The sequence below is a fragment of the Oryzias latipes genome, chromosome 22, assembly GCF_002234675.1.
Source record: "Oryzias latipes chromosome 22, ASM223467v1".
In the NCBI taxonomy this organism is placed as follows: Eukaryota; Metazoa; Chordata; class Actinopteri; order Beloniformes; family Adrianichthyidae; genus Oryzias; species Oryzias latipes.
Genome location: NC_019880.2, coordinates 20,448,566 through 20,475,942, shown reverse-complemented (window position 1 = coordinate 20,475,942; position 27,377 = coordinate 20,448,566). Strand labels below are relative to the sequence as shown.

The following is a 27,377-nucleotide window of genomic DNA, read 5'->3' as shown; positions in this document are numbered from 1 at the left end:
TGGAAACACAGCTAGTGACCATTGCACCAAGCATCTCTTAAAGGCAGCCAACATATGCTTCATCAAGTGCTTAACTTTATGAATACTACTTCGTTTAAATTGTACAAATGACCATGATGAACTGATCAAAGAATGGGTCTTTTGGAGGGTTCCATGAGTTCCCGACATGACCGTTTCTTTCACTAAAACAAAAAAAAAAAACACTGTTCCAAGATTCCTTATCTGCTGCATCGGCTAACAACATGCACTGTGAACAGAAAAGCACCATGATGTGGCAAAAAGTGGTAAACAGTGGAGCAGTAGATCAGGTTTTGCCATTTTAAGCAGCTGAAAGTCTCTTTTTAAACTATTGAAATGCTCTTTTAAAACAGAGGTCTTCAACCCAGCCCTGTTGACATCCACTATTGTTAAAACCGTCCTTGTCCAGCTCATCGCCCATTATTTGGATCAGGTGAAATGAATGGACGTGATTCAGATCATAAACAGTAGGTAAGACATGGATGCTTGAAAAAAAGCAGGATTGCTAGGGATGAAGAGCCCTGTTTTAAAGCCTTATCTCACCAAAAGATGTGACCAATTGACTTTTACCGTCAGGTTAGTTGACTGCACTGAGGCGTGAACATTGTAGAAAAACAATTTAAAAAAAGCCAAATAAAACCTCCTAAAGTCCTTTTTGTCATCTCTTTTTGCATTTGCAGCCAAGCGCTACTGCAAGAACTCCAGCTCTGCCAGCAGCACCACCAGCACCTATGCTCCAAGCAGCAGCAACAGCAGTCTCAGCTGCATCGGTGGTGGAGGAGGTGGGGGAGGAGGCGGAGGGGGTGGGGGCAGCAGCGCCAGTAGCACCTGCAGCAAGAGCAGCTTTGATTACAGTCACGACATGGAAGCTGCCCACATGGCGGCGACCGCCATCCTCAACCTGTCCACTCGCTGCCGGGAGATGCCCCACGGCATTGGTGGGAAGCCGCAGGACTTGTGCTCACAGGTAGGACGAGAGACGCCACCTGTCCGGACAGGTTCTCCACTCTGATACTGGCGAGCAGATCCAACTCAATTCCTCATCGCAATGTCTACTTTAACCCTTGTGCTATCCTATGACCCCATCCTTACATTGACTTGTTCTCCCTACTATGAAAAAGGTGGATAAAGGTGGAAAGATTTTATGTAATCCATGGACACCAGTGAAGATCACAAATAATTGAAGAAAAAAGGTTCAGAGCACTGTCTAGTGGGTCTAGATGACCCCACTCCTAATGTTAAAGTGCCTAGGATAGCACAAGGGTTATAAGAATCGTTTTTTGCATTTTGCTGCATTTTCTGACTTTGTGCTTGTGGTCTAGGTGGTAAAGGTCCAAACTGGCGTAGCAGTTTTTTTCTACCCATTCACGCTTTCATATTCACACAGTAACAGGGGAGTGGCTCTGCTGCCTCCCCAGTGCCACAGAAACATCCAGCGTCTCCCTTTGGGAGATGCCCGGTGAAGCCAGGAATTGAACCCCCAACCCTTCAGACTGCTTTAGCCTCTGGTCACAGCTCCCCACAGGAATACCCAGACGCATTTTCTGCATGCTGACAAAGATAGGGATGTTTTAGCTGGTAATCCCATTGATACACATTCCATGAGGCGTCCACTTGTCTTACAGTTCTATTTTGTCCAGGAATTGTATTTAAACAACAGCATAAATGGCATTTAAGATAGCACATGTTTGGGATGTCATGTCTGCAGAGATGCGGTGATGGTGTTTTCTGCCATCAAGCACACGAAAACCAGGCTGAAAGGAAGTGCAAGGCAGAACGGTAATGCCGTGTGACAGCGGAGCCTGCAAAGGAATCAGGAACTGGACAATTCAATTCAATTTTATTTGTAAAGCCCAAATTCACAACAACAGTCGTCTTGATGGGCTCCGTATCGGTAATTGAAAAAGTTAAACATAAAATCAAAAGGATCATGAATACATAGAATTCAATAGGAAAATACTAAATTGAACTAACAAACTGACTAAGCTAAACTGGACATCCCTGCCCTTAGACCCCCCCTTCGGAGACAAAAAGGAGAGGATTTAAGGAAAAATGGGCTTTAGGTCATGAAAGGACCACTATAACTGTCCTGGATGAGACGAGAAACACCTAGATACAATAAACAGACATAGATTTAAACAGCAACCGGACCAGAGTGTTACCACCTTTGCGTAACGGTAGCTTGGACAGGCTCCAGCAACCCATGACCCCGAAAGGGATTTAGCGGCTTCATGGATGGATATACAGTTTTATTTCCTCACACTTCCAACCAGTTCAATCAAATAATATCTCAAAAATCATCCAGGAGTGCCGGTAGAAGAGGTAAACATACTAGGGGTCACATTTTTAACGGAGGCGGGAACTTGTGGCCCGCCGGTTGTAGCGTCTACGTCGCTGCTACAAGCTTTTTCAAGCTGCATTTTTTTATCTGCAATACTTAGAAACACAGTTTTAATTTTAATTTCCTTTATACAACCAGAACAATGCTACAAGAACATGCAGGAAACTGCAAAAACACAGTTTTCATTGGAGTGGGTCCTTAAGGCGACAGCGCGAGCCTCAACGGCAGGACACGCCGGCGCTCCCCTTAGTGGTAAATGTATCACGAAGCATTTTACACGCATTGTGTTCCCTCATTTAAAAAGAGGGAAGCAGTCCGTGAAGCAGGACAGCAGATGATTTAAGGCGGTAAAACTCCTCAGTACACACTTTCTCACTTTTCTCTCTTGTTTAAACTGTCAAAGTTCAAACCTTCATAGAAAAATATATAATTAAATTCTGTCAAATAAAATCACATAATTATAGAATGAAATAAAGATCTGATCATGATTGAGGATCCGTGTAATCTGAACAGATTCTATACAGGAGAAACGACCCACAGATTATTAACAAGGTCAACAGCCAATCAGAGAGTTTTATAAAAAAAAACATGAAGAGTTATACAGAAGAGACCACTAAAGGTGAACAGGGATATCAAGAGACCCCCTGTGGTGTTAACTACATAGACCAGGGGTGTCTAACTCATTTTCACAGAGGGCCACATCAGCATAGTGTCTGTCCTCAAAGGGCCAGATATAACTTAGACATGTAACCTCATGTAATGAAAACTAAACTTAACTACTCCTTAATGTTAAATAACTTATTATTTATTTACTATAACATTTTAAAGTGACAATTACAGTTGCATAGAAAACATATGTTTGCTTGTTCCTCTAACATAAATCCTTTTAAATATTGTCTGCTTACTAAAACCCACATAACTGCATTAAGGAAGGTTCAAACTGTCCAAGTGAATAAAGAAAATTAACGATAAACTGAGCTACAAAAGAACATATTTTACATGTGTTACATTTCAGAAAAAAAGGCTACCACATAAAATGACATGGTGGACCACATTTGGCCCCCGGGCCTTGAGTTTGACACGTGTGAGACATACTATATGAATATTTCATTAATACATGAAAATATTAGAGTTTATTTACAAATCAAAAGCATTGCTGGCCTGTTTAAAGTTTAATAGATGTGAAGTGAACATTAATAATTCTGGTTTAAGAGGTCCAAGCGTAACTTTATGACCAAATGAAACTTTTCTTTAGTTAAAAATTTCACAAAACCAAATACAAAGAGTTTCTGCTGTTGACTGTAAAAGAGCATTAAGCAGGACTATTAAAATGATAATCAGTGAAGTCTAACAGCAAGTTCTGCTTGAAAGGCAGAAAGTGACTGACTGCCAGCAGGTTTGGTTTGTGACATTCATGAGGGTTATTTTATCACGACGGTTACCTGTAAAGGATGATTCAAAACGTTAGCAGTGCCTCCCACTGCTTTGTTATAGCAAAAACTCACGTGTTCCTGTTTTACCTGACCTTTCTTATGAGCCGTGTCCAGCAGTGATGGCTGTTAGCCCTCAGCTACAGCTGATTGTCTTTGCCAGCCTCCTGTAAGCACAGACGGTTTTTCTGAAGCCACATCAGCTGCTGTCGCTCACCTGCTTTGACAGCCTCACTCACACAAACCCATCCCGCAGTGCCGGAGGAAGTGCAGTTGTACTAACAGAACCATGGAGGAGCAGGAGAAGGCAAACAGCCATAAGCAACCCATTTCCTGAGAAAAGTGGGGCAGGAGATACTCAGTGGGACAACCTCCTGAAGCTCTGAGTCTCTGCTTAAAATTCCTTTCATTGCGTGTCCTTCCTGCTCCGGGAGCAGACGTGCAGGAAGCTTTCAGGACAGGAGAGGCCGATCAGAGACTTTTCTTTCATCTCCTCACCTCATGGCTCCTGCTGTTCCTGTTCAGTATTCAAATAAACCTTCACTGCCACATTTTCAGCCCCTTCCTCTGGTATACTCAGCATCTCCGCTCCCTGGCTCTGCATCTGCTCATTGGGTTTATTCATCGTTGCTTTGACTAAAGCTGAGTATTTTAGGTATTTTGCTCAGAATTGTGTTTGTTTTTTTTAATGATGCAATGTATTTGATGAACATATCAAAGGTGTGAAGACTTTTTGAAAGTTTAATCAGGACATGATTTCAATCTCCTCCCTGTTCATGTATGACAGCTCCTATGTGACGTGTTATATTTGTGACTACTACTGAAGCTGGAGCACTAAACACCATCAAACCAACAAGTTTTCATGCTTTAGCTTGTATTGGACTAATTGAACATCATCTACACAGAATGTGGATGTTTTTGTGTCTGTGTGGCAAACAGCATGACAGTAGCGGCGCTGACTGGTGCAGAAAACTCACCAATCTTTATGCTGTGAAAAACGTTACAAAGACTTTGCCAAGATGTCAAGCTCTGATTATAAGCAGGCTTGGACTAGAGAGCATCTAAAAATAAAAAGGTGTGGTCCATTTGAAGGCAAAGCCTCAATTCCTCACAGCTGAGTCCAACCAAACCTCAGGAATCCTCAATAAACGTCCCATGGAAGAACAAACTGAGCTATAAAATTATGAAGTGATATTTATGCCACCACATTGCGTTTGCTTTCAAAAACTTTCTTTTTTTTGCTTTATGAACTTTTTCTGCGTTTACAACACAAATGTTGCGAGATGAGACATGCGTTGTGTCTCATTTTTCCTATTTTTGATTTTGCTGACAGTTTCAGTTTAGCGTGACAAAGCTGCCATCAAACAGCTGCTGATTGGTCCAGATTCTAACCAATCAAATCACCATATTTATCGAACAGAAGAAACTGAAACAGCGCTGCTTACCCTTAATTTAGTCTCTTTACCTCTAAAAATTTTCATTTTTCATCATTTTAACAATAATTCATGCTTTCCTTCTTTCCTTTCTTTATTAGCATTGATTAATTTTTATTTATTCAGATTTGTGAACTTATGGCTGAGAATCTCTCTGAAACTGTAAAATAAACTGTAAAGTTTATCTGCTGACATTAAATCAACAGACCTGTGTGTGATCCGTGAGTCGTCCAGAGCAAAATATTGGTAAAAAGGGATTTTCTTTAAGATCAGTTCGTTAAAACAAAACAATAAAAGATTTAAAGCACATATTATTTTATGCTGTACAAGTGTTTTGAATTAAATTAACAGCAATAATAGGCAGAAGAAGGACGGCTCACCAAAGCAGACTGAATGATTTTAGCAGAAGAAGCATTTTTAACTTTATGTTCATTTTCGCAGCGCCTTATTTTTAAGTACTCGTGTTCTTTTGTCCAAAGTGAAAGAAAATTACTCATGAAAAAATGATATTTTCTCTTTACATTTAAACATTTATTGATAAAAAATAAAACAATAGTTCAGATATAAATCTAAATTTTAATAAAATGTAACTTCCAGCTGAATGGAGTCGGAGCTCGGACATTTTTTTCTGCTGCAGACGTTGTAACCCCTTGTGCTATCCTAGGCACTTTAACATTGCTAGTTGGGTCATCTAGACCCACTAGACAGTGCTCTGAACCTTTTTTCTTCAATGATTTGTGATCTTCACTGGTGTCCATGGATTACATGAAATCTTTCCACCTTTATCCACCTTTGTCATGGTAGGGAGAACACGTCAATGGAAGGGTGGGGTCACAGGATAGCACAAGGGATAAGATGTTGGTCACCACATTGACGTGAAAAAATACTAAACCTGTTTGATTTTAGCTGCTTTGCTGCTCCTTCTGGATTTTACTCTGTTAGAAACGGACCAGAATGGTTGAACAGAACCAATACAACTTCCACTGTCCATGTCTGTCGTCAAGCACCATCACTACGAGACAGAGACTCCTGATTGGTCAGAATCTCGACCAATAAGCAGCTGTTTGATGGCAGCTTTGTCACGCTAACCTGAAACTTATTAGAGCAAATCAAAGATAGGAAAAAAGCTAGATGAGACACAACGCATGAAAACATTTGTTTTGCAAACGCAAACATTTTTCTAGAAAGCAAAAAAAGAAATTGAAAGCAAATATTTAATATTTTCATTTTCAACTTCACAGCATAAATATCGTTCCATATGATCGGAAAATTATCTCTTGGAAACACAAACATCTGTGCACATCGATGAATGACGGACACCTCTGAATTTTTAGATCACGCAGGTATCATGAAAGACCGACATTTCATTCGTGGACAATGCACAGATTGTACATAGGGTGTCTGTGTGACGTGGACATAACAACAAAAGATGTGTGACAATCTGAGCTCCAATCTGGATCAAAGCATGAAGATGTCCAGGAGTTGGACGTCACAAAAGGCCCAAACTGCAGTTATAATCATTTTGGTCTGCCTAAATCGAAACAGTTTTGAAGAGGTCAGAACCTTTTCCCCAGAAAAACTTGTCCTGAAATTTGGAATCCTATCCTTAAGGAGGGATTCCTCAGCAGATAAAAAGTTAAACACTCAATTTTCTTTGTTTTTTTTCCCCAAAAAGTAGCCTTCCCAGTATACAGTCTCTCATCGGCACGTTTGTGAAACATCATTTCTGTTTTTTATTAGTATTCACAGCATTCCTTTTTCTATTTTAAGGCTTCCATTTAGCACACCTGTTGTGGTGTTAAGTTCTAATAAGTGTGTTTTTGAGTTGGGCTGAAACACAAAGGAATCAACATCAGACACCAGGAGAATCTTCCCTCAGGGACTCAGTTGAATTCGGGCTTTCCTGCTCTTCAAAATGCGAACAATTACTTTGGAGAGCAGCAAAGAGTCGGGACAGGAGAGTCAGTGATACCACATGAAAGCATGTCAGTGTCTGCAAAAAGACAAACCTCATCAAACAGAACTATTTAACGGGATTTCCTCTTGTTTGACATTCGAAGAACGTGCGCTGATTGGAAAAGGCGGGCCTGAACTCAGAAGGGGAACTCAAGGCTTTGGTGGACGTGGCCCACTTTAGCACAGAGCACACCACAGTGCAGGATTTATTTTTGGGTTTCTCAAGACTACTCCTAACCTTCAGGGCCTGCAGACCCCCACCAGTACCCCTGTGTTGTCCAATCACATTAGGTTCACACAAGATGAGGTCGCGGTCTTCTGAACACAGAGGCGTGGAAGGAAAGCCACAGAGCAGGGCTGTGTAGAGACATGTACTTGTCTCTGAGGACTGAAGACTTTCTCCTGATTTGACCCTCTTTAAGCTCACATTTACACGGGAAAGAATCTACCAGAAAAGGTTCAATCATCTTTCCAAATCGGAAAGGAAGCTCTAATGTGCATCCTAAGCAGTGATGCAAAAAGTGGGCATGCAGCGTATGTGTCGCACAGGGGCGCCGGCCATATGGGGCGCCAAACCGAAGTTGGGAAAATTATTTATAGTCCATATTTCTTAATTTCACAGCTGTTTGTGCACATATATTTACATGATATGATCAGTAACAGTAGCACATCGTAACTGATTGTGCGCCGCTCCTCCCTCTCGTTCTCGCGAGGGCCTGCAGTTGATTGTTTTTATTTGAATTGTGTGATCATCTGATGACAGCATTAAATGGAAAGGGAAAAGAAAAAAACAATCTGGGGGATCAAAACAGAAAACACAAGAGGGACAAAGATGTGGTGGGAATGAAGAAAATCTTCTCTAAATGGTTGAGAGAAAGCAGGAACGTTATAGCAGTGATAAAAACAGGCGTGGAAACATTCAAGCTAAAGCTACTATGGTAAAATGGTCAAAAGTGTCTTGCAGCTTTACTGAGCAGCATTTACAGCATCAATTATCATGAAGAGAAAATAAAGCAGCTTGTTTGTTCTGATTTTGTTTTAAATAATTTCTTTACTTAGATGTACCAAAACACTGAAAAGGTTTTTATCCTATGGCTGTAACAGCTCTAAATGTTGATAAAAGCTGCTCCTATGGGCAGAAGGGAGAAGTATGTGTGATGTGGGTTAGATGGTGTTTTTGTTTCTTTTTATGTTAAAAGTTTGGATAATTCTTTTTTTAACCCTTGTGATATCTTAGATGACCCCACCCTTACATTGACGTGTTCTCCCTACCATGACAAAGGTGGAAAGATTTCATGTAATCCATGGACACCAGTGAAGATCACAAATCATTAAAGAAAAAAGGTTCAGAGCACTGTCTAGTGGGTCTAGATGACCCCACTCTCAACGTTAAAGTGCCTAGGATAGCACAAGGGTTAAGGACTATTTAGTTTACAGCCTGTTGCTTTTACTATCACTTTGGCTGAACGACATTTTGGGTTTTAGTTGAACATTTGGAGATGTTTGACAACAATAAAGAAATCTGTTTTATTCTATCCCACCACAGAGGAGAGGGCTGGGGCAAGGCATTACTCAGAAGATTCTTCTGAATGGCCTTCAACACACAAATTTGGGGAACCATTAAGGAAATACACAGTTGAAAATAGCTCACAAAAATGTTCAGCTGGGTCAAATCCATAATCAGATCAGTAGTAATGGGATGTATACCTTTAAACAACAAAGGTGATGTGTGGATGTTTAGATAGCTTTAGGAGGGGTGAATGGGACGTTTTATTATTTGCATTTGTGTCTGTGTGCGTATGTGTGTGGGGGTTAATGTGGTCGCATGCCCCTATGACATTAGGTAGTTGCGCCCCTGATCCCAAGCGTGCACGTCTGTGACAGCCTCATCCTGAGCGAAGGTCTTTGACTGCTTTTTAATGGCATCCTCTCTGTCTTTTATCCCTCTCTCTCCATCCCCATCTCCTTGTGTTTTGTACATCCCTCTATCGTTCCTCATAATCATCTGACTTACCACAACTCTATGCACCCATCTCTTCGCACACACAAACGCACACCTTTCACATGCACCTTCCAGAGTCCAGGTCTAGATGTTGATGAGAACGGTACGTTGGACCTGAGTATGAGCAAGCGTCTGTGCGGCGGTGGTGCAGGGGATGCAGTTCTAACCCCTCTAGAGCCAATGTCCCCCCAGAGGCAAGCCGCCCTGCTGGGTTCCCGCTGCTACGGCATGGGGGACGCCGCAGACTGCTGGGACCTGCCTGTAGACTACACCAAGATCAAACACATAGATGAGGACGAGAAAGAGGTAATGGGAAAACGACACTCGACAGCTGCTCCACATCTGTGGCTCCAATATTCTTTCTGCTGTGATGGAAGGTCAATGACAGCCTTCACTTAGGACCTAATGCAACTCTAACGAAAGGTTCCAGTTCTTCTGTCACGAAGCCCCAGCGCTCCTCTTCACTGTAACACGACAGGCACGACCAGAAAGCTGCTTGTCCTTCAGAAATACCTTCAAGTGCAATGATGGTAATGGGAATCTGGAGGTCCAAATGAAGAGGAGCCTTGCTGTTGATTCCAGTCACACAGCAGCAGCTGCTGGCTGATGGGCCATAGAGTTCTGCTTTGTGCTCCGTGTGTTTAGCCCTGTTCATCTCCCTCCAGCCATTGATTCAACTCAGTGTTTCTAAGTCAAATGTTTGCATTGTCTACTATGCTTCTCCCTTCTTCTGTCTGGCTTATTGTTCTGTTTGGAATCATTACAAAGTCATTGTTTTTCGGGGAATCTTGATGAATCTGCATGTTAATTGACATCAGCATCACAGTGCATGGAGTTCTCTGCTGTTTGTGTCATGGTGCCTGCATGACGGCTTTTTTGTTTTTACATTTTGCTCTTCTTCAAAATGAATTATGCAAAGTAGCACCTTGGGAGGGAGTGGGAATAGCTCATCTCATCAAAGAACCGGTGGAAATCAATGCACCACTGCTGGGCGCGCCTGCTGGAGCGCTCAGGCGCATGCATGTACAGTATGCAGGCGTCTTTTGCCGCGTTTGAATATTCATATGCGTGTGTGTCTCTTCGGGAGGTTTTCCTCACATACATTCAAGTCCCATCGCTAGCCTACTTTTTCCTCTGCAGCTCTGCATGCATGTGTTGATGTGGCTTCGTGCCTCAGCTTTGGCTGCGTCTAATTGGAGAAACTTTTGGGCAGGAGGAAGATTCCTAGCCGGATTTGAGAGCTGGATGATTTGGGCTGCATCTCTTTTCATGGGCATTACTGTACATGCACTGTAAAGCATGGACCAAAGGATTTGCATCAATGGATGTCACTGGCTGACTGCATGCACTGCAGACAAAGCACAGTTCAGCAGTGTGGTCTGTGTGAAGTGTGACGCCACACCACAGTGACATCTAGCGACTGACTAAATTATTGCAGGAGACAACTCCCTTTGCATCCATACCTCCACATTCACGGTGCATACAGTCACATTGACTGTTTTCTAGGCTCTAAAGAACTTTCCAGACATTATTCATTTAACATTCAGACAGAATTTCCTTCCTGATACTTTTCTTGTCCTTTCCTAACAATTTCCTAGTTCTAAATAAAAAACTGTAACTGCCCCGTGTTAATGCTCGCCTTTTGTAACTGTTCAGGTTGGGGAGTCTGAGGGTAATCGTTGTGTGTTTGCATAGAGACAGAAATTTAAAATAACAGAGATTCACAATTTCGTTTCTTGCCTTGTCAGTTTGTAAAATGTGTCTCAATTTTCAAAGTTTAAGTATGACGTCTTGACAAAATGTAAATCAAACCCCACTGCCCCTCTGCTTTTCTTCCCTTTCCTCCTCAACCGCCCTCAGACGGACGACCTCGATCCTTTCCAGGACTTACTGGACGATCGTTCCTATACCACAGATGTAAACATGCCCAGCCCCAAGCCCAAGTATGTCCAGTGCAAGGAGACGAAGAAGGACCTGATAACGTGAGAGTCCTCCTCCTCCTCTCTACTCTGGCCCCACACATCCTCTGCTTGTTCCACCTTTTCTTTTTTGTCCAGTCAACGTCATCCCCCTTCTTTGCCACCACTTTCCTCTTGACAGACCCCACCGGCTTGCTGTATGTCTTTAATTTAATCATCCATGTGTCCATCCAGGATCCATGATGACGGCTTCGGTTTTGCAGTATTGTATGTGGATATGACATCACTGTGCGTCAGTTCTAGCTTTAATCCGGTCATTAATCACAGACAGTGAAGCTAAACTGGAAACAATGAAAACCAACACAAAAAACCCTTTTTAACTGTGGTTTTCACATTTGCTTCTCCTTCCTTTTGGGCTTATAAATCTGTCTATTTTTCCGGTGGCAGATGTCCCACACCGGGGTGTGATGGAAGTGGTCACTTGACGAGCAATTTCGCCTCACATCGAAGGTGTGACTTCCCTTTCTCCTGGTGCATATGAAGTCTATTTCTCTTTATTGTTTTCAGCTTACCTCAACAATGCTGTCAACCCTCTCTCTGTTTTCCTGGGCCTTTGACCACTGACATGCAAAAGCAGGAGTGTCATGGAGCTAAATTCATTCAACACCAGGGTTTCACCTTGAAGGTTTCAAGCTAAACCCAAGGATGGAGTCCATTTGTCAATGGACCTGATGTCGAGTCTTCTAAGCTGGCGTTGCTTTCAGGACAAAACGATCAAGCCTAATGGCTTTGTGTCGCAGCCTGACAGGAGTCTGCGGCGCCGCGGCTCGACATTCCCTGGGAACGATTCCAGGCGGAACATTCAGATGTTAGACTCAGTCCACGTTATAGTTTCTTAACGTTCTGAACGCTCAGAGGATTAACTGGTTTTAGCCGACTCTCCGCTCTTGCATCATGGCCTTTTTACATTTTCTGGTTATATATTTATTTCTGCATGTGATTGGTGTGAAAACAGACGTTTTTGTCTTAGAGCTGTTGCACAGTCTGTTTAATTACTGGTACTGTGTTTGTCTGTGACTAATGCTCCTCCGGTGTATTTTTCAGTCTCTCAGGTTGTCCTTTAGCAGATAAAAGCATTCGAAGTATGCTGGCCAACAATGCACAGGAGCTCAAGTAAGGCGCGAGATGACTCACTCAAATGTTTGATTTGGATGCATGACTCACTCTTCTGGAGTCTGGTGTTATCTTTGTCAATGTAAATGAAGGAAAACAGAGCATCACAAGAGCAGATCCTAAACTATCAAACAGGAACTGGTTGTGCTTTTATCCTAAAGATTTTTCCAATAAATAGGATCTTTGTCTGATTTAAAATTCAGATTTGAAAAAAAACAACAAATGCTGTAAATGTGATTGCTCATTAATTAACGAGTTGTCCAAAGCCTGTCAGAAACACAGAGTATGTGAAGAACAGTTGGTTTTTACTTACTCCTTCACTGTAAGTCAGTAAATCTTTATTTGTATCACACTTTCCTCAGAGTGACTCACAAAGTGCGTCACAATGTTAAAACAGCATCAAATCAGAGGTCATTTCTGGGAACATCCAGATGTTAGACACAGTCAACGTTTTCATATCACTCTGTGAGAACAAATATATATTTACTAATGCACAGCTGAAAACGGACACAAGAGTCTTTTATTAGGGGGAAACAGAGAAACAAAAGTTATGGTTGGAAATTGTTGCATCTTGTTTGATCTCTTTACAAATGCAACATGTTTAGTTTTGCATCAGGGATTTTTTAGGAAACACAGTTTTCAGCACCAACTGCCTGAATAAGGGCCCTGTGCAACAATTCCCATGTCAGGCTGCCTTCACTGAAGTTCCACTCAGAGGTTCTATTATCCCTCCTGCATGTGTGCTTTTTACACATTTGCTGCAGTGAGAAGGTCTGGACAGTAAGTAAAGGCTTCCATGCTTCCTCTTAGTGACATGGCTGTGACTCATGATGAGCCGTCGTCCTGGTGTTTCTTTGGCTCTCTACAAAAAAGAAACAGGCTTTGCTTTTGCCCTCTTTTGCTAACTGACCCTTTAGAGAGTACCTGTGCCTTTGCTTAAAAGGGAGGCAGAAGCTCATAGGAAGTTTTGATCAATGTCTTCAAATGGAAAACTCAAGTCATTTAGTTTTTATTTTATATATTCAGTTATAACCGGAAAATAATTGCCGCATTTCAGGACTTTGCTCACATTTGACATGATGTCTGCTGATTTCCAGTCGACGAGTCGGCATTGCTTCGGTTTGTAAATCCCTCTGAGCTTTACAATCTTTTGTATAAATCAAATATACTGTAAACTTGGCCCTGCGACGTACCGGCAGCCTGTCCAGGGTGTGCCCGCCTTCGTCCGCCGGCGTTGTGACCCCAACAGGGATATAGCGGGTTAAGAAAATGGATGGATGGAAGCTGAGTCCATAGACCTCTTTCAATGATCTAGAGTAGCCCCTCCAACATTTAACTTAGCAAATAACATTGTCTTGTCCGTGTCCTCATTTGCAGGTCAGATATGAAGCCTTAATCATGACTGATATTCATTTTTGTGTATTTCATTTGTTTTCTTTAACAGGTGTCCAACACCAGGATGTGACGGTTCTGGACATATTACCGGCAACTATGCCTCACACAGAAGGTACAGCACTAAACTCTATCATTCTGTTTGCGCAATACTTTTTCATTCAATACTTTTATTTTTATCTCACTTCAATCATCTGCAGTCTTTCAGGGTGTCCACGAGCCAGGAAAAGTGGGATAAAGATCATCCACAGTAAAGAAAATAAGGAGGATCAGGAACCCATCAGGTGCTCTGCTGATCTTCAGTCTTCACTTAGAGTCCAAGACCTGAAAGGCTGCAGTTTCCACCTGCATCTGTTCACTGCTCACCATGGGACATGCCACATGACTTTTTCATTTCCTGTTTTCAAATGATGCTGACTGAAACTGATTTGTCGAGTGTCACTCAGTTTGTTGCCGTCACTGAGTGTCCTGAATCCGTTTTTCCCTCTTTCAAAAAAAACAGGAGTAAAATATTTTAGCTCTTACAAGAGTAGGAGGAGCTCTGGAAGGCAATGTTGCCGATTGGAGGCAGAGGTTCTGCAGTCTGTGGTGAACTCCTGCAGACGCACACATGCAGAGAGGCAGCCACAAAAGGCAGAGACAAAGCAGAGAGAGATTGATCGACTCCACCGAAATCCCACAATGGGATTCTGTGGCCTCAGCCCTGAAGCTGCATTGATTTCTCTGGTGCTGCAGAGCACAAACAAAACACTTCGTCCATTTTATACATAGATAGATAGGTAGATAGGTAGATAGATAGATAGATAGATAGATAGATAGATAGATAGATAGATAGATAGATAGATAGATAGATAGATAGATAGATAGATAGATAGATAGATAGATAGATAGATAGATAGATAGATAGATAGATAGATAGATAGATAGATAGATAGATAGATAGATAGATAGATAGATAGATAGATAGATAGATAGATAGATAGATAGATAGATAGATAGATAGATAGATAGATGGATGGATGGATGGATGGATGGATGGATGGATAGATCTGCGACAGACTGGGGGAACTGTCCAGGGTGTCCCCCACCTTCGCCCACAAGTGGCTGGGATAGGCTATGGCAGTGCCCAGTGACCCTGAATAAACGGAAGAAGATGAATGAAGATATGTATATACATATATATATATATATATATATATATATATATATATATATATATATATATATATATATATATATATATATATATATATATATATATATATGGTGAAATATACAGTGAAACAAATAAGTATTGAACCCTCTGTGATTATCCAAGTTCTCCCACTCACAAATCACGACATTTTCATCTTAGGTGCATGTCCACTGTGAGAGACATCATCTAAAATAAAATCTGGACATTTGTTATATGATTCATTTTTATGCTTCTGTTGCAAATAAGTATTTGAACCCCTGTCTATCAGCTAGAATTCTGAACCTCAAAGGCCTATTAGTCCACCTTTAACTAGTCCACCTCCACTTCTTATCCTGAATTAGAAGCACCTGTTTGAGGTGGTTACCTGCATAAATACACCTGTCCACCCCATACCATCAGAAATACTAAAACTACTAACATGATCAAGACCAAAAAGCTGTCCAAAGATACCAGGCACAACATTGTAGACCTCCACAAGACTGGAAAGGGCTACAGGGCAATTACCAAGCAGCTTGGTGCAAAAAGATCCACTGTTGGAGCAATTCTTAGAAAACGAAGAAGAAGCAGAACGTGACTGTCAGTCTTCCTTGGACTGGGGCTGCAAGATGTCACCTGGTGGGGTCTTAGTGATAAGAAAGGTGAGGACTCACGGGAGGAGCTGGTCAATGACCTGAAAAGAGCTGAGACCACCGTTTCCAAGGTTACTGTTGGTAATCCAGTGAGACGTTATAGTTTGAAGTCACAGAAGGTCCCCAAGAACACCATCCCTACTGTTAAGCATGGGGTGATGGCATCATGCTATGGGGGTGTTTTTCTCCACATAGGACAGGATGTGTTAAGGAGAGGATGACCAGGTCATGTATTGGGAGATTTTGGGGAACACCTTCCTTCCCTCAGTCAGGGCTTTGAAGAATGGTCTTGGTTAATTACCCGAAGCCCACAGCCAGGACAACTAGGAGAGGCTCCGTAAGAAGCCTATTCAGGTTCTGGAGTAGCCAATCTCCAAACCTCAACTCATTAGAAAACCTTTGTAGGGAGCTCAAACTCTGTGTTTCTCAGTGACAGTCCAGAAACTGATCTAGAGGAGATCTGTGAGGAGGAGTGGGCCAAAATCCTTCCTGCAGTGTGTGCGAACCTGGTGAAAAACTACAGGAAACGTTTGACCTGTGGAAAGGCCACTGTAGCAAATATTAACATTGACCTTCTCAGGAGTTCAAATACTTATTCTTTATAGTGAAAAAATATAGATGCCACAGTGGGATGGGATGAGTTTTCCAGCTGTAGCTGTGAGACACTGGGTTGCAGGTGATTTAGGTATACTGAATCCTTTACATGTGGTAGGATTTCAATGTCAAAAGGAAATAAAACTGTGCTCAAGACAGTGAAAGATTTTTTTACATTAAGCTGATGTATGAGAGTACGAGTTTTCTGTTTACAGCAAATATTTTGGAAATCTGATTAAACAATGAATAGTTAATCAAGTTCATCTCAGAGTCAGATGGATAAAGCATAGAAAACAAGCATAACAGAAATCTTTGTTTCAATTTTTCTGTGTTTACAGCAACAAGCCTTGACATTGTCAGAAAACCGAGGAGTTTCTGTTTGCAATAATGCAGATGCTTTGAGGACTAACGTCAGCCTTAACCACAAGCCAATTAGTGGGAAGTTACATTTGAAGGAATTTTCTGCCTCATTGCATTGAAGTAGCACTGATGCAATGCCACTTTTCTACAACTACACTATAGCAATGACGTCATTTATGTTTATGTCCATTTTAGGGTAAAACAATCAGAGGAAATAAAAAAAACAAGTTTTTGTGGTATTTTGTGTTTAACATTGAGAAAGATTCACAAGTGTCAGGTTTTTTCTTAAAAGATAACTCAATAAAAAACTAATCAAATGTTAAGCCTGCCTAACCTTGGTCTTGTATATGTGCAGGTGTCCAGTCCCAGGCTGTGATGGTCAGGGACATGTAACAGGAAAATATGCATCCCACAGAAGTGCATCTGGATGTCCCATAGCAGCCAAGAGGCAAAAAGACGGTTATCTGAACGGCATTCAGTTCACATGGAAGTCTGGAAAGACAGAGGGCATGTCCTGCCCAACTCCCGGCTGCGACGGCTCAGGTCACGTCAGTGGCAGCTTTCTGACACATCGAAGGTGGGCCTTAGGAACCTGGCTGGAATTTTAAGCAATGATGTCAAACAGAATGACAGCTGTGCTTTTTCTGCTAGAAGAAAAATCTTTATAACTAAGGAAACTAGGGGTGGTGCTGATCATTTCAACAATGATTCGATTTACATCATAATTTGTGGTGAAAGATACATTTTGTACTCAATAAGTTCCATCGTTTGTTTAGAACGATCCGATTCTCTGATCTAAAGTGGATCCAGATCATCTTTCTCCTAACTTCCAGCAGTGAGACTCAGACAGAAATCCCTGCTACAGAACAGTGAAGTTTTCCAGATTCTTGGATTTCTTCCAGTTCATCATGTGTAAATGAAATATGCGTACAAACAAATAAGTAAACTAGAATGAATGTCAAATCCATTCACATGTTAGTTTCCCAAACCCTAACCCTAGTTTCCCAGTTCAAGCACCTTGAACTGTTAGCTCCTCTGTTCTATCCTCCACAGGCCCAGACAACCAAAAGACCAGAGGCACCTGTACTGGTCAACCCCGTACAGGTGCACTATACCTTTATGTAGATGTTAGCTGTGTTCGCGTCCACTTATTTCTCCTTTCCTTTTACCCACCACTGTGTTGAACACAAAATGTTTTCTTCCTTTTGTTGAAGGCTCTGTGATTTTCACAAAAATAAAACATATTATTGGGCAATCCCAGCAAAAAATGAATAGAATACTTGACATAATACATAATACACAAAAGCATACCTTGACGGTGTTGTGTAGGGCTGTTGTCTTGTTCTTTCTGTCTTTATTACTAAAGTTGTGTTTGCCAATTACAAAAATTGAAAAATGATTGTATATTTATGTGGAAATGCATGTTCATGCACTAAAACAATTCCTGTGTTCTCCATATTGCTTGCAGTCTTTCAGGTTGTCCTCGTGCCACCTCTGCCATGAGGAAAGCCAGGCTCTCTGGAGTGGAAATGCTGACAATAAAGCAGCAACATGCAAGCAACGGTAACTATGATCACAGCTTAGTCACACATTGCAGAAACTCAAGAGCTTGTGGATTGTTTTATTGACATTTGTTTTGGTTCTAATGATAGTAGACCAGTCACTGTTTTGTGAGAATACACAAACATGAACTGGTCTACACTGAGCAAAAATATGAATGCAACACTTTAGCTTTTACAACATGGGATCACTCTCCAGTGTCCCACCACCTGCATGAGAGCGCAAAAGGAGCTGATGCAATGTGGTTTGGGTGGCAGTCAAAGGCGGGTGCTTCGGTGGGCCAAACCCCAGTCATGGAGCATTGTCTCTGGTAGGGAAAGAACCTGAGCTTGTGCCGGAGGTTGAGCGGTACTGGCAAGATAAAGTTGGGCTCACCTACACACATAGTCGGGCTCTGAAACATAGTCCCTCTAGTGGGGTTAGACTTGGTGGGCTAGTGTAGGCTTACTTGTGAGCCCCCAGCTCAGCCACCAAATGTTGGAGTTCACCACGGAGGACGAGAGGGTCATGTCCCTTCACCTTCGGGTGGAGGATAGGTCTCTTGACTGTGGTTTTGGCTTACAGCACTTTGAAGTACCCAGCCTATCTTGGTGTCTCTCAAAGGCGTACTGTAAAGTGCCCCAATAGGGGACTCCATTGTCCTCCTGGGGGACTTCAACACCCACATGGGCAACAACAGTGGCACCCGAAGGGGTGTGATTTGAAGGAATGCCCTCCTGAATCCGAGTGGTGTTTTGTTGTTGGACCTCTGTGCTCACCATAGTTTGTCCTTAACAAACACCATGTTGGAACACAGGGGTGTCCATCAATACACTTGGCATCAGGACACCCTCGGCAGGAGATCAATGGTCAACTTTCAGGCGACCTTTGGCCATCTATCTTGGACATTCAGGTAAAGAGAGAGGCAGAGCCGTCCACCAATCACTACTAGGTGGTAAGTTGGATCCACTGGACGGGAAGGAGGCCAGGAAGACTTTGGAGACCCAAACATACTGTGAGGGTCGGCTTCATCGGGGGTCCTCAATTCCCATATCTCGGAGAGCTTCAAACAGTTACTGAGGGAGGAATGAAGGCTGACCCACAACAAGACAGAGTATCTATGGGTAAATGAGAGAACTTCAAATTGAAAGGCAAGGTTCCCTATGAGCAGAGGTGAAGAAAGTGAAGGACTTTAAGTACTTCAGGTCAACAGTCCAGAACAACAAATGGGTGTGGGAAAGAGCTGAAGAGGCCAGTCCAAGCAGGTTAGAACAGGTGGAGGAAGGATTCAGGTGCGATGCGTGAAAGGAAAGGTGTAGCAGACTGTTGGTTTAGAGATTCTGATGCAGAAAAAGGAAGCAGAGATGAAGATGCTGAGGTTCTCTTTGGGACCAGGATGGATTATTGAGTCCATCAGAGGAACAGATCATGGTAGATGTTCTGGATGTTCAGGGTAGTATTTAGATATGTTTGGACATGTTGACAGGAGGAACAGTGATGCTATTAAGAGAAGGTGGATGAGGTTGGAGCTATCAAGAAGAGGAAGACCAAAGAGGAGGTTCATGGATGTGAAGGAGGACATGAGGGAGGTTGATTTAAGCAAAGAGGATGGAGAGGAAAATTAGACAGAGAGGGATGATTTACCATGGCAACACCAAAAAGTTTAGTAACAAGTAACAAGTAAGGTTTAAGTTTGATTTTAAAAACAAGCATGAATGAAATTGGGAAAGGGGCACAACGTTTTTGCTCTGTGTACACTGGTAAATGTGTTTTGGTGTTTTGTGTCTGCTCGAAGGAAGTTCTGTCTTTATCTGCTGTCTTCTTTTTAGTTTTCCTGTTGTTCTTTTACATGTAGGCAAATCAGAACACACATGTTGTCGGCTGTTGAACGTTTTTTATTTTCAAAGTGCATTTTTCCATTGAGGAGCTAATTTTATTTCATTTTTCTTTTCTTTTTTTATTTATAATTGCTAATGTTGTTAACCTGTCTGAACAGGCCATAATAGACAGAATGGTCAGTGTTGTTTCCATCTGTCATTCATAGTATTGGATCATGAAGAAGAGATCAAGCAGCTGGATGAAGAAATCAAAGATTTAAGTGAATCTAACTCGCAAGTGGAGGCAGACATGATCAAACTCAGAACACAGGTGGGCCAAAGTCCTCCAGTCGTTTTGTTGTGTGTCTTGCTTCACAACATGGTCTGCTTACAAAACTCTTCTGCTGCACAGATTACAACAATGGAGTCCAGCTTGAAGTCCCTAGAAGAGGAAAACAAGGTGATTGAACAGCAAAATGAATCTCTCCTGCATGAGCTGGCCAACCTCAGCCAGTCACTGATTAACAGTTTAGTTAATGCCCATCTCCCTCATATGGTAAGGGCCACCAGGAACAGCAAGCCAGCTCGTGTCCAAATATAGCATCCAGTTGGGTTGTGTGAGAGTTGGACCATACTTTTTGCACATTTGTGTTCAAAACTGTGTAGTGATACATTTCTTTACATACAGTAGAGATGACATGTGCACAAGATCACAATATTTGTTGAGCTTCAGTCTAGATTGTGCAGGTATACCTGTCTCTCCTGTTTGTAGTTTTGTTATTGTACCAATGAATCTTTAAGAAAACAGGACTGGACCTTTAATGTACCTTAAATTCTATTTGTTTTCTATATCAATGGCTTGTTTTACTGCTGAAGCTGCTTTCACACCAAACACAATTTAAGCATCAAATTTGTGTCGGACGCCTCTTTTCGGCACGTGTAAACTTACAACCAGATGCTTGTCCAGAAATGTGTTCAGAAACTCGACGCTTCAGACGCGTGTGGGAGGAGCTACCGCCAAATGTTTTTAGCCTCATCATGGAAGCGATGACCGTATGTCTTATTTACATTGCATTGAAGACATGGATGTTGTTTGGCAATCAGATTTTCTATTATGAAGAGTTCGACAAAAGCATCGGTAACCACATCTCCATGTTTGGGTTCATGACGTCATTCAGAGATTCTCCCGGTACGGCGAGCTTCACCGTCTACTGCAGGAGGTGTGTCTGAATGACGCCGCTTTGAGAGGTACTTCTGTCTCTCTGTAACCCAGTTTAATGACTTCCTGTCCCGCATTAATCAGAGGAGGGAAAAAAGATTTTTTATCTTGTTGTTATCTTCTTAGAAAAATAAATGATACAAAATTCAGGAGTAGAAAAATCAGATTCTTTTCCATATTGGTTTTGAAATCCACCTACTAATTGCGTCTGCAACAAGTCGTGTCCCAAAGCTGAGTCCTTGATTGGTTCACACAACACATCTTCTTTGCTACACTTCAGATTTTCAATTCTTGACGTGCTCCAAAACAATGGATGAATTGAGGTGTGATGTCACCTGCAGAAAATGGCTTACCCCCAACTCCAGGCCCCCCAACTCCAGGCAAAATCCCTCACCTTTGATTCCTGATACGGGCGCCGCCATGTTGAAACCAGTTGACAGTGATTGGTCCGAGTCACTCTGAGTCATCGTGTCTATGGCAACTATTGTCACAAAACAGGTGTGAGCTTATTGTGAGTCCCCACCTCTTTCCACGCCACTACCACTGGAAAGCTGGGTTTCCATTGACTATGGAAATGCGCAATTTGGATTTGTGATAATAAATTCGTCTCATGGAAACATGTCGATTTAGGAAAAAAAAATGTACGGTTGGACGAGGTGGTATTTGAGCCGCATCAAAATGGACATATTTCGCAAAACTGCAATGGAAACAATTTTCTTCAAATTCAATGAGTTACATGACCAACGACTCTGTACAGTAGTAGCGGCGGAAAGATGTTTTTGCAGCTGGAGACTGAACGATCTCATGAACCCAGACATGGAGACATGATAACCGATGTTTTTGTGGAACCCTTAAACAAATAAATCTGAACTCTAAACATCCTCCGTGTCTTCCATGCATTGAAATGAGATAAACACAGACAGAAACGTGAAGGTATATGCTGACAATCCAAGTATTGCTCAGATCCGTGTTTCTGAATGATGTGAGATGGTTTGTGTTTATTTGCATAATTATGATTTAATGGAAACAGTGAAATATGTGCTACATCAACATTTCTAGGAGGTCGATAAAGTTTTGCGCAATTGTGTGATGGACACTCCGGCTGTATTCTGCGTTCCCTTTAAACAGTCAATAACACAGCTCTGGAGATTTGTACACGCCGTTGAGAGAACCATTCCAACATTTAAATCTGTCAGCATTTTTTTGAAAAATCTTAAGGAAAAAGCCTTCATGGAGGAAGTCTACTGCCATTGGCTACCCGGAATCTGTCAATCAAACACCTCAGACGTTAGACGTCAGACCAACATGCTTTTACTGAGGCTTCTGATTGGTCAGTTAAGAACTTGAATAACTTGCAATAAAGAAAAAAAATCTTTTTTAAAAATTCAGGATCAGGAAGAAGATGTTAAGATGAAGGTATTGGAGCAAGAATAGTCATTCTGACAAATAAAATGACTAGATGAGTAATAACTGTCTGTTTTCCATAGAAGTCTATGGGATTTTGCCTACCAGCGGGTACTTCCTGTTTGGGAACACTGCTGTGCACTGTGCGTTTGCACAATGCCTTATTATTGAAACTGGAGCCCCTGATGCACGAATCACGTTTGGAGTGAATCATAGAATCCTGTTAGGATTGATCTGTTATTCTGGTTTTTGACTTTACAAGATAACGTAGGGGGAAAAAAGAAAAACTTGTGGAAAAACATTTACTGCAGCCGTGACATCAGTGATGGAGCAGTGACAGACACCTGATTGCAGACAAGTTGGAGCAAACATCCAAACCATTTTCAATGAACTCGTTGAGAAATGCTGAAGACTGTAGAAGGGTTGTTCCCCAAAAAGCAGTCGACCTTTGCCAGCATGAGTCTGTCAAGGATCACGATAAGATCCAACATCTCAGAGGTGATGCCACAAAATTCAGTCAAAAACCAGGAAAAGATTCTTGGACATTTCATTACTTTGCTCACTTGAATGACAGTAAATGTGTTTCTGATCAGGATCTGAATCCTGATAGTGATGGACAGGTGAAGTTTCAGGAGAGAAAGGAGGTTAACTCCAACTTCTAATGTTCACAAATGTTTGCAAGTTTAATTTAGTTGAATTTTTCATTGATTTGCACATTTACATTCTAGGCAGGTGTTTCATTTTTCTCTGTAGCCTCTCTTGAGGCTAAAAAAAATAAAAACAAAGCTGCTTTTTGCTTTAATGTTACTGGTCCGGCCCACTTGCGATCAGACGGGTTGAATGTGGCCCCCGAACCAAAATGAGTTTGATCCCCCTGGTCTAAGGGCAGGGATGCCCAGTTTAGTTTAGTCTGTTTAGTTAGTTAAGTTTAGTATTCTCCTATTGAATTCAGTGCATTTATGATCCTTTTGATTTTAGGTTTTACTTTATAATTATTGGTATGAAGCCCATCAAGACGACTGTGGTTGTGAATTTGGGCTATATAAATAAATTGAATTGAAATGAATTAAAGGGAATCCATCACCAAGATGGACCTGATAAAGTGGACGGTCAGAATTTGTTGTGTGTACCCCTGCAACAGACTGTAGAACTTCTTTGCCCTGGCTAAAGCTACCCTGAGACCCCAAAAGAGATTAAGCGGGTTCAGAAAATGGATGGATGGATATATTGTTTATAATTGATATAGACACTGGCTCGTGATGACTCATACAGCTTAATCTCAAAAAGGGTTTGTTCTTAGTTGACTTTAATTTGCAGCTTTTAGCCAAATAGCCCTGCCATTTGTTAGATTGTAAGAACTGCTTCCTCTCCCAAATAGAGCTCACAGAAATGTGGTCTTTTTCATTCCCTCCCCAGAAACCACTGTCCCACAAAGAGCCTCTTCTGAGGACCAGTAGCTGCTTACAGCTTCACCAGCAGGTACGTTCGCCTTTGCACTACTAAAATAATCCCGCTAGCTCATACACGCATGGGGTGTGCACATGATACATGTCTGAAGGAACTGGAAGACACACCTGGCCTCACCTCTTCGCCCGTTCAGGTCCCCCCCTGTACGATTGCATGTGACGACGGCTTTATGGAGTGAACACAGAAAATACAAGCCGAAACATTTGCAACAGGTCCACCATACATCTTTAACACGATTTAAAATACTTATCTTTTCATTAAATATTTAAACCATCAAAAATATTTTGCGTTTAGTCTTTGAGGGCCGGCCTCCTGCCTTATCTGCTGCTGATCACCTGGATCAGGTGTGTTCAGCCAATAAGGAACTTCAATGGCAGGTTGATTGGAAAACATGTTGAATACTGGCCCTCCAGGCCCTTTGGGCCGTCCTGGCCCTCAAGGCCCTCCTGGAGTGGCCTGGAGGCCAAAGCACAAAGGCTTCATGAATAAACCTGAACGTGACAAAAAGCATGACCTGAAGGAGAAACAGCATGAAAACCACACACATGCTAAAGAAGAAGCTGTGGATGTTAACCAACATGAACCTGTAGTGGCTGACAGGAGAACACCTTACAACAGAACATGACCCAAACCAAAAACGTACCTGAAAAGACCAACAGCTGCCTTTTTTTTGTTTAAACTAACGAGCTGCGTGTCGTTTGTCCTCCAGGAGTCCCTCAGCGAGCAGAACTTTGACGCCTACGTCACCACTCTAACAGACATGTACACGAACCAGGACCAGTACCAGAGCGTGGAAAACAAGACCCTGCTGGAAAATATCAAACAAGCGGTTCAAGGGATCCAAGTGTAAGCCTTCGGCAGAGGAGGCCTTCCATTCCCTCAGAGACTAACACAGGCAGTGACAATTGGAACTCCTTGTGCGAAAACTTATATAGTGTTATATATTCTAAACTTTGTTCTCAAACAAAATAAAAAGAGGTATTATGATTAAAAAGACCTCAAAATCATTTTTTTTGTCTTGCTTTGAGGAAGAAGGAAAGTACTCGCAAACTAGTTTTTGAAAACATTCACATTTTGTACGTTTTCATATGAGCTGACATAGTGTCATGTAATGTTTCTAGCTGCTCATGTATGCACATTTTTAGTGTATATTTCTGAACAGTAAGCTAATGAAAACAGAGATTCTTTTTATTGCTCGACATTACGCATTTTAGATGAAAAACATTGAAACAAAGAAAAAATCTGCAAGCTCCATACTTTTTCTGTTGGATGAACGACTATGGACTTGATCATTTCAAATCTTTTCTGTCGTTGGATTCTTCCTCCTTTTTTCTTCCTGCGTGTCGATGATTTAAGATAAGAATTGCTTTGCAAATTTCTTTATTTTCTGAAAATGCTTGAGAAAAATGTCTAATGCTTTGTTTCGATGAAAAGTAAGGATGTTTCGCTGCAGATGGGGGCATTTTCAATCGGTGCTGTAAATGATTCCCACAGGGAAACTGACCGGATGTATGTATGAATGTATGAATGAGCAGTTCTATTGTAAACATCATTACACGGAAACCCGATGGTGGAAATCCCATGACTCTATCTGAGAGCCAATTGAGTCCTCGAAGAACATATCATGCATGTTCACAAACTCATTTTGAATTAGTCTGAGGTAGAAACGATGTAAAGACGTCGATCTGGAGACGCCACATTTTATTAGCCTTTCTAGGATCGGATTTGCTCAATTTTGTGTTGCTAGGATCATGAAATGTCTCAGCAATATACTTGCAAAATTATTTCTTTCTAGGGATTATATGTGATGCAATCTGAAAAAATTCAAACATATGGGTATATGCAATTTCTTCTTTATAAGCATAGTGGGGTAACATGAATCTTTTTAATATAGCCTATGTAAAAAATATTGATTTTTATACAAATCTTTTAATACAAAAAGTCTTTTTAAAAAAAGAGAGAACCTGGACATTGAGTTTCAGAAGCTAAAGTATATGAGTTCCACTTTTTTTCTGTACGATTTTGCACAGGGACACCTTCGTTTCCATGTTTTGATGTTATTACAGAAACTAAAAGCGGCACCTGAGAGCCTGACGAAAGGGTTTACAAGGTTTTTGTAAAGAGTATTTATAGAGTATGACTGCGGGACTTACAGGGTCACTGTCCCCACTTATGTGCCAGTAGACTATTTGCACTTGTCCTTGAAGATATTATCCTTGTGTATGGCAGCGTGCAATTTTCCAGGTGACCTCTTTGGCACACGGGTGGAACAACAAACTGCTTGGAGCCACTGCAGGCGTGGATTTACTACCACTGAGAGTGACACGGGCAGAACAGGGACTTTGAAATCAGACAAAAGGAAGATTATGACAATAACAGTTATACTGGAGGCTATTTTCAAGTGTAAAAACATTACAAAGGTTTTTCATTTTGCTATGTTTAGGATGATAAAGTTATCCCCCAGCAGCACTTTATATCTAATCACTGTAAAAAGAAGTAAATAGTCAATCAGTTCAAGACTTTGACAGAAGGCAGAGAAGAAGAAGGCTTGGAGATGTTTCTGGGGAGACACAATCCAGCTGACATCCCAGGGAAAACCCACCCTTCCATTCGGTTCTGCTAGTTGGGATCCTGTTCAGAATTTGCCTTGTGGGGAGCTAATGCAGACGGTTTTGGGGTTCAGCTCATCTGAATCGTATCTATTGTACTTTACTGTCCTCTTCCAGGACTCTGCTACCCATCATTCATGACTGCATACGCCTTTTCCACTGCATCGTGTCTGCAGCTTTTTGCCAATATAGTAATGCTTCAGTAGAATAATAGCTATTACCAGTTTTGGAATAATTTTTCATTATCAGTGAAAAAGGACAAGGGACTTTAAAGCACAAACCGGCTGCTCATCTGACAATGGTGCATAAACGAAGGTTGTCACACGTTTAGACTTCTGAATTTTCATATCAATTATTGTGAATCCATAAGAGTTTATTACTTTGTTCAAGCCAGTTCATTTGAAGTTGATTTCAGTGGCCATCAACAAAGACAGGATTTTGTATAAACTATTGTGCTCTGTGGAACTGAAGTTTGATTTATTTTTGTACTACACAGCATGGATTTGTTGACATTTTAATTTTGCTATAAATGTGTGAGATCACAAGTTGCTGTGATATTTCATTTATAAATTGTGAACTTTGTACAATTTTTGTCATGCTGGATGTTGACACATCTTACTCAGAATAAAAAGCAAATGTGTTGCCAGAGGCCTGTGAAGACATGTCAGCTGAGTGTTGTTGTGTTTCTGCAGAACCGACTGTTTGCTCCAACAGGTGGCAGTTGGACGAGGTGGGACAGCAGTGGACACCATGCACATCAAGTATTCACTTCAGAGCCTCTTTTGGGAGACAAAGGTATCGTGGGCCTAAAATGTCAAAAGTCTGGTGCTGTTTCTGCTTGCAGGAGTCGTGGCTTGGGGTCAGATCATCACAACCTGCT

The 27,377-nt window shown here is 41.6% G+C and overlaps 1 protein-coding gene across 12 annotated transcripts in view; it reads left to right on the top strand.

Moving 5' to 3' along the window:
* The window catches only part of LOC101162331 (myelin transcription factor 1-like protein), a 127,383-nt gene extending 100,224 nt beyond the window's left edge, over nt 1-27,159 (top strand). For 9 of the 12 annotated variants that reach the window (XM_020713902.2, XM_020713907.2, XM_020713897.2 and 6 more), the window contains 13 exons: nt 699-985; nt 9,256-9,486; nt 11,041-11,162; nt 11,547-11,609; nt 12,204-12,272; nt 13,717-13,779; nt 13,865-13,948; nt 16,798-17,019; nt 17,911-18,005; nt 20,026-20,129; nt 20,211-20,258; nt 23,838-23,900; nt 24,598-27,159. In XM_020713902.2, coding sequence (XP_020569561.1) covers nt 699-985; nt 9,256-9,486; nt 11,041-11,162; nt 11,547-11,609; nt 12,204-12,272; nt 13,717-13,779; nt 13,865-13,948; nt 16,798-17,019; nt 17,911-18,005; nt 20,026-20,129; nt 20,211-20,258; nt 23,838-23,900; nt 24,598-24,738 — 1,592 coding nt within the window. In that variant the 3' untranslated portion in view covers nt 24,739-27,159. The remainder of the gene's footprint in view (nt 1-698; nt 986-9,255; nt 9,487-11,040; nt 11,163-11,546; nt 11,610-12,203; nt 12,273-13,716; nt 13,780-13,864; nt 13,949-16,797; nt 17,020-17,910; nt 18,006-20,025; nt 20,130-20,210; nt 20,259-23,837; nt 23,901-24,597) is intronic. The other 3 variants (XM_020713906.2, XM_020713909.1, XM_020713903.2) reach the window with 3 other exon arrangements.
* The last annotated feature ends 218 nt before the right edge of the window (nt 27,160-27,377 follow it).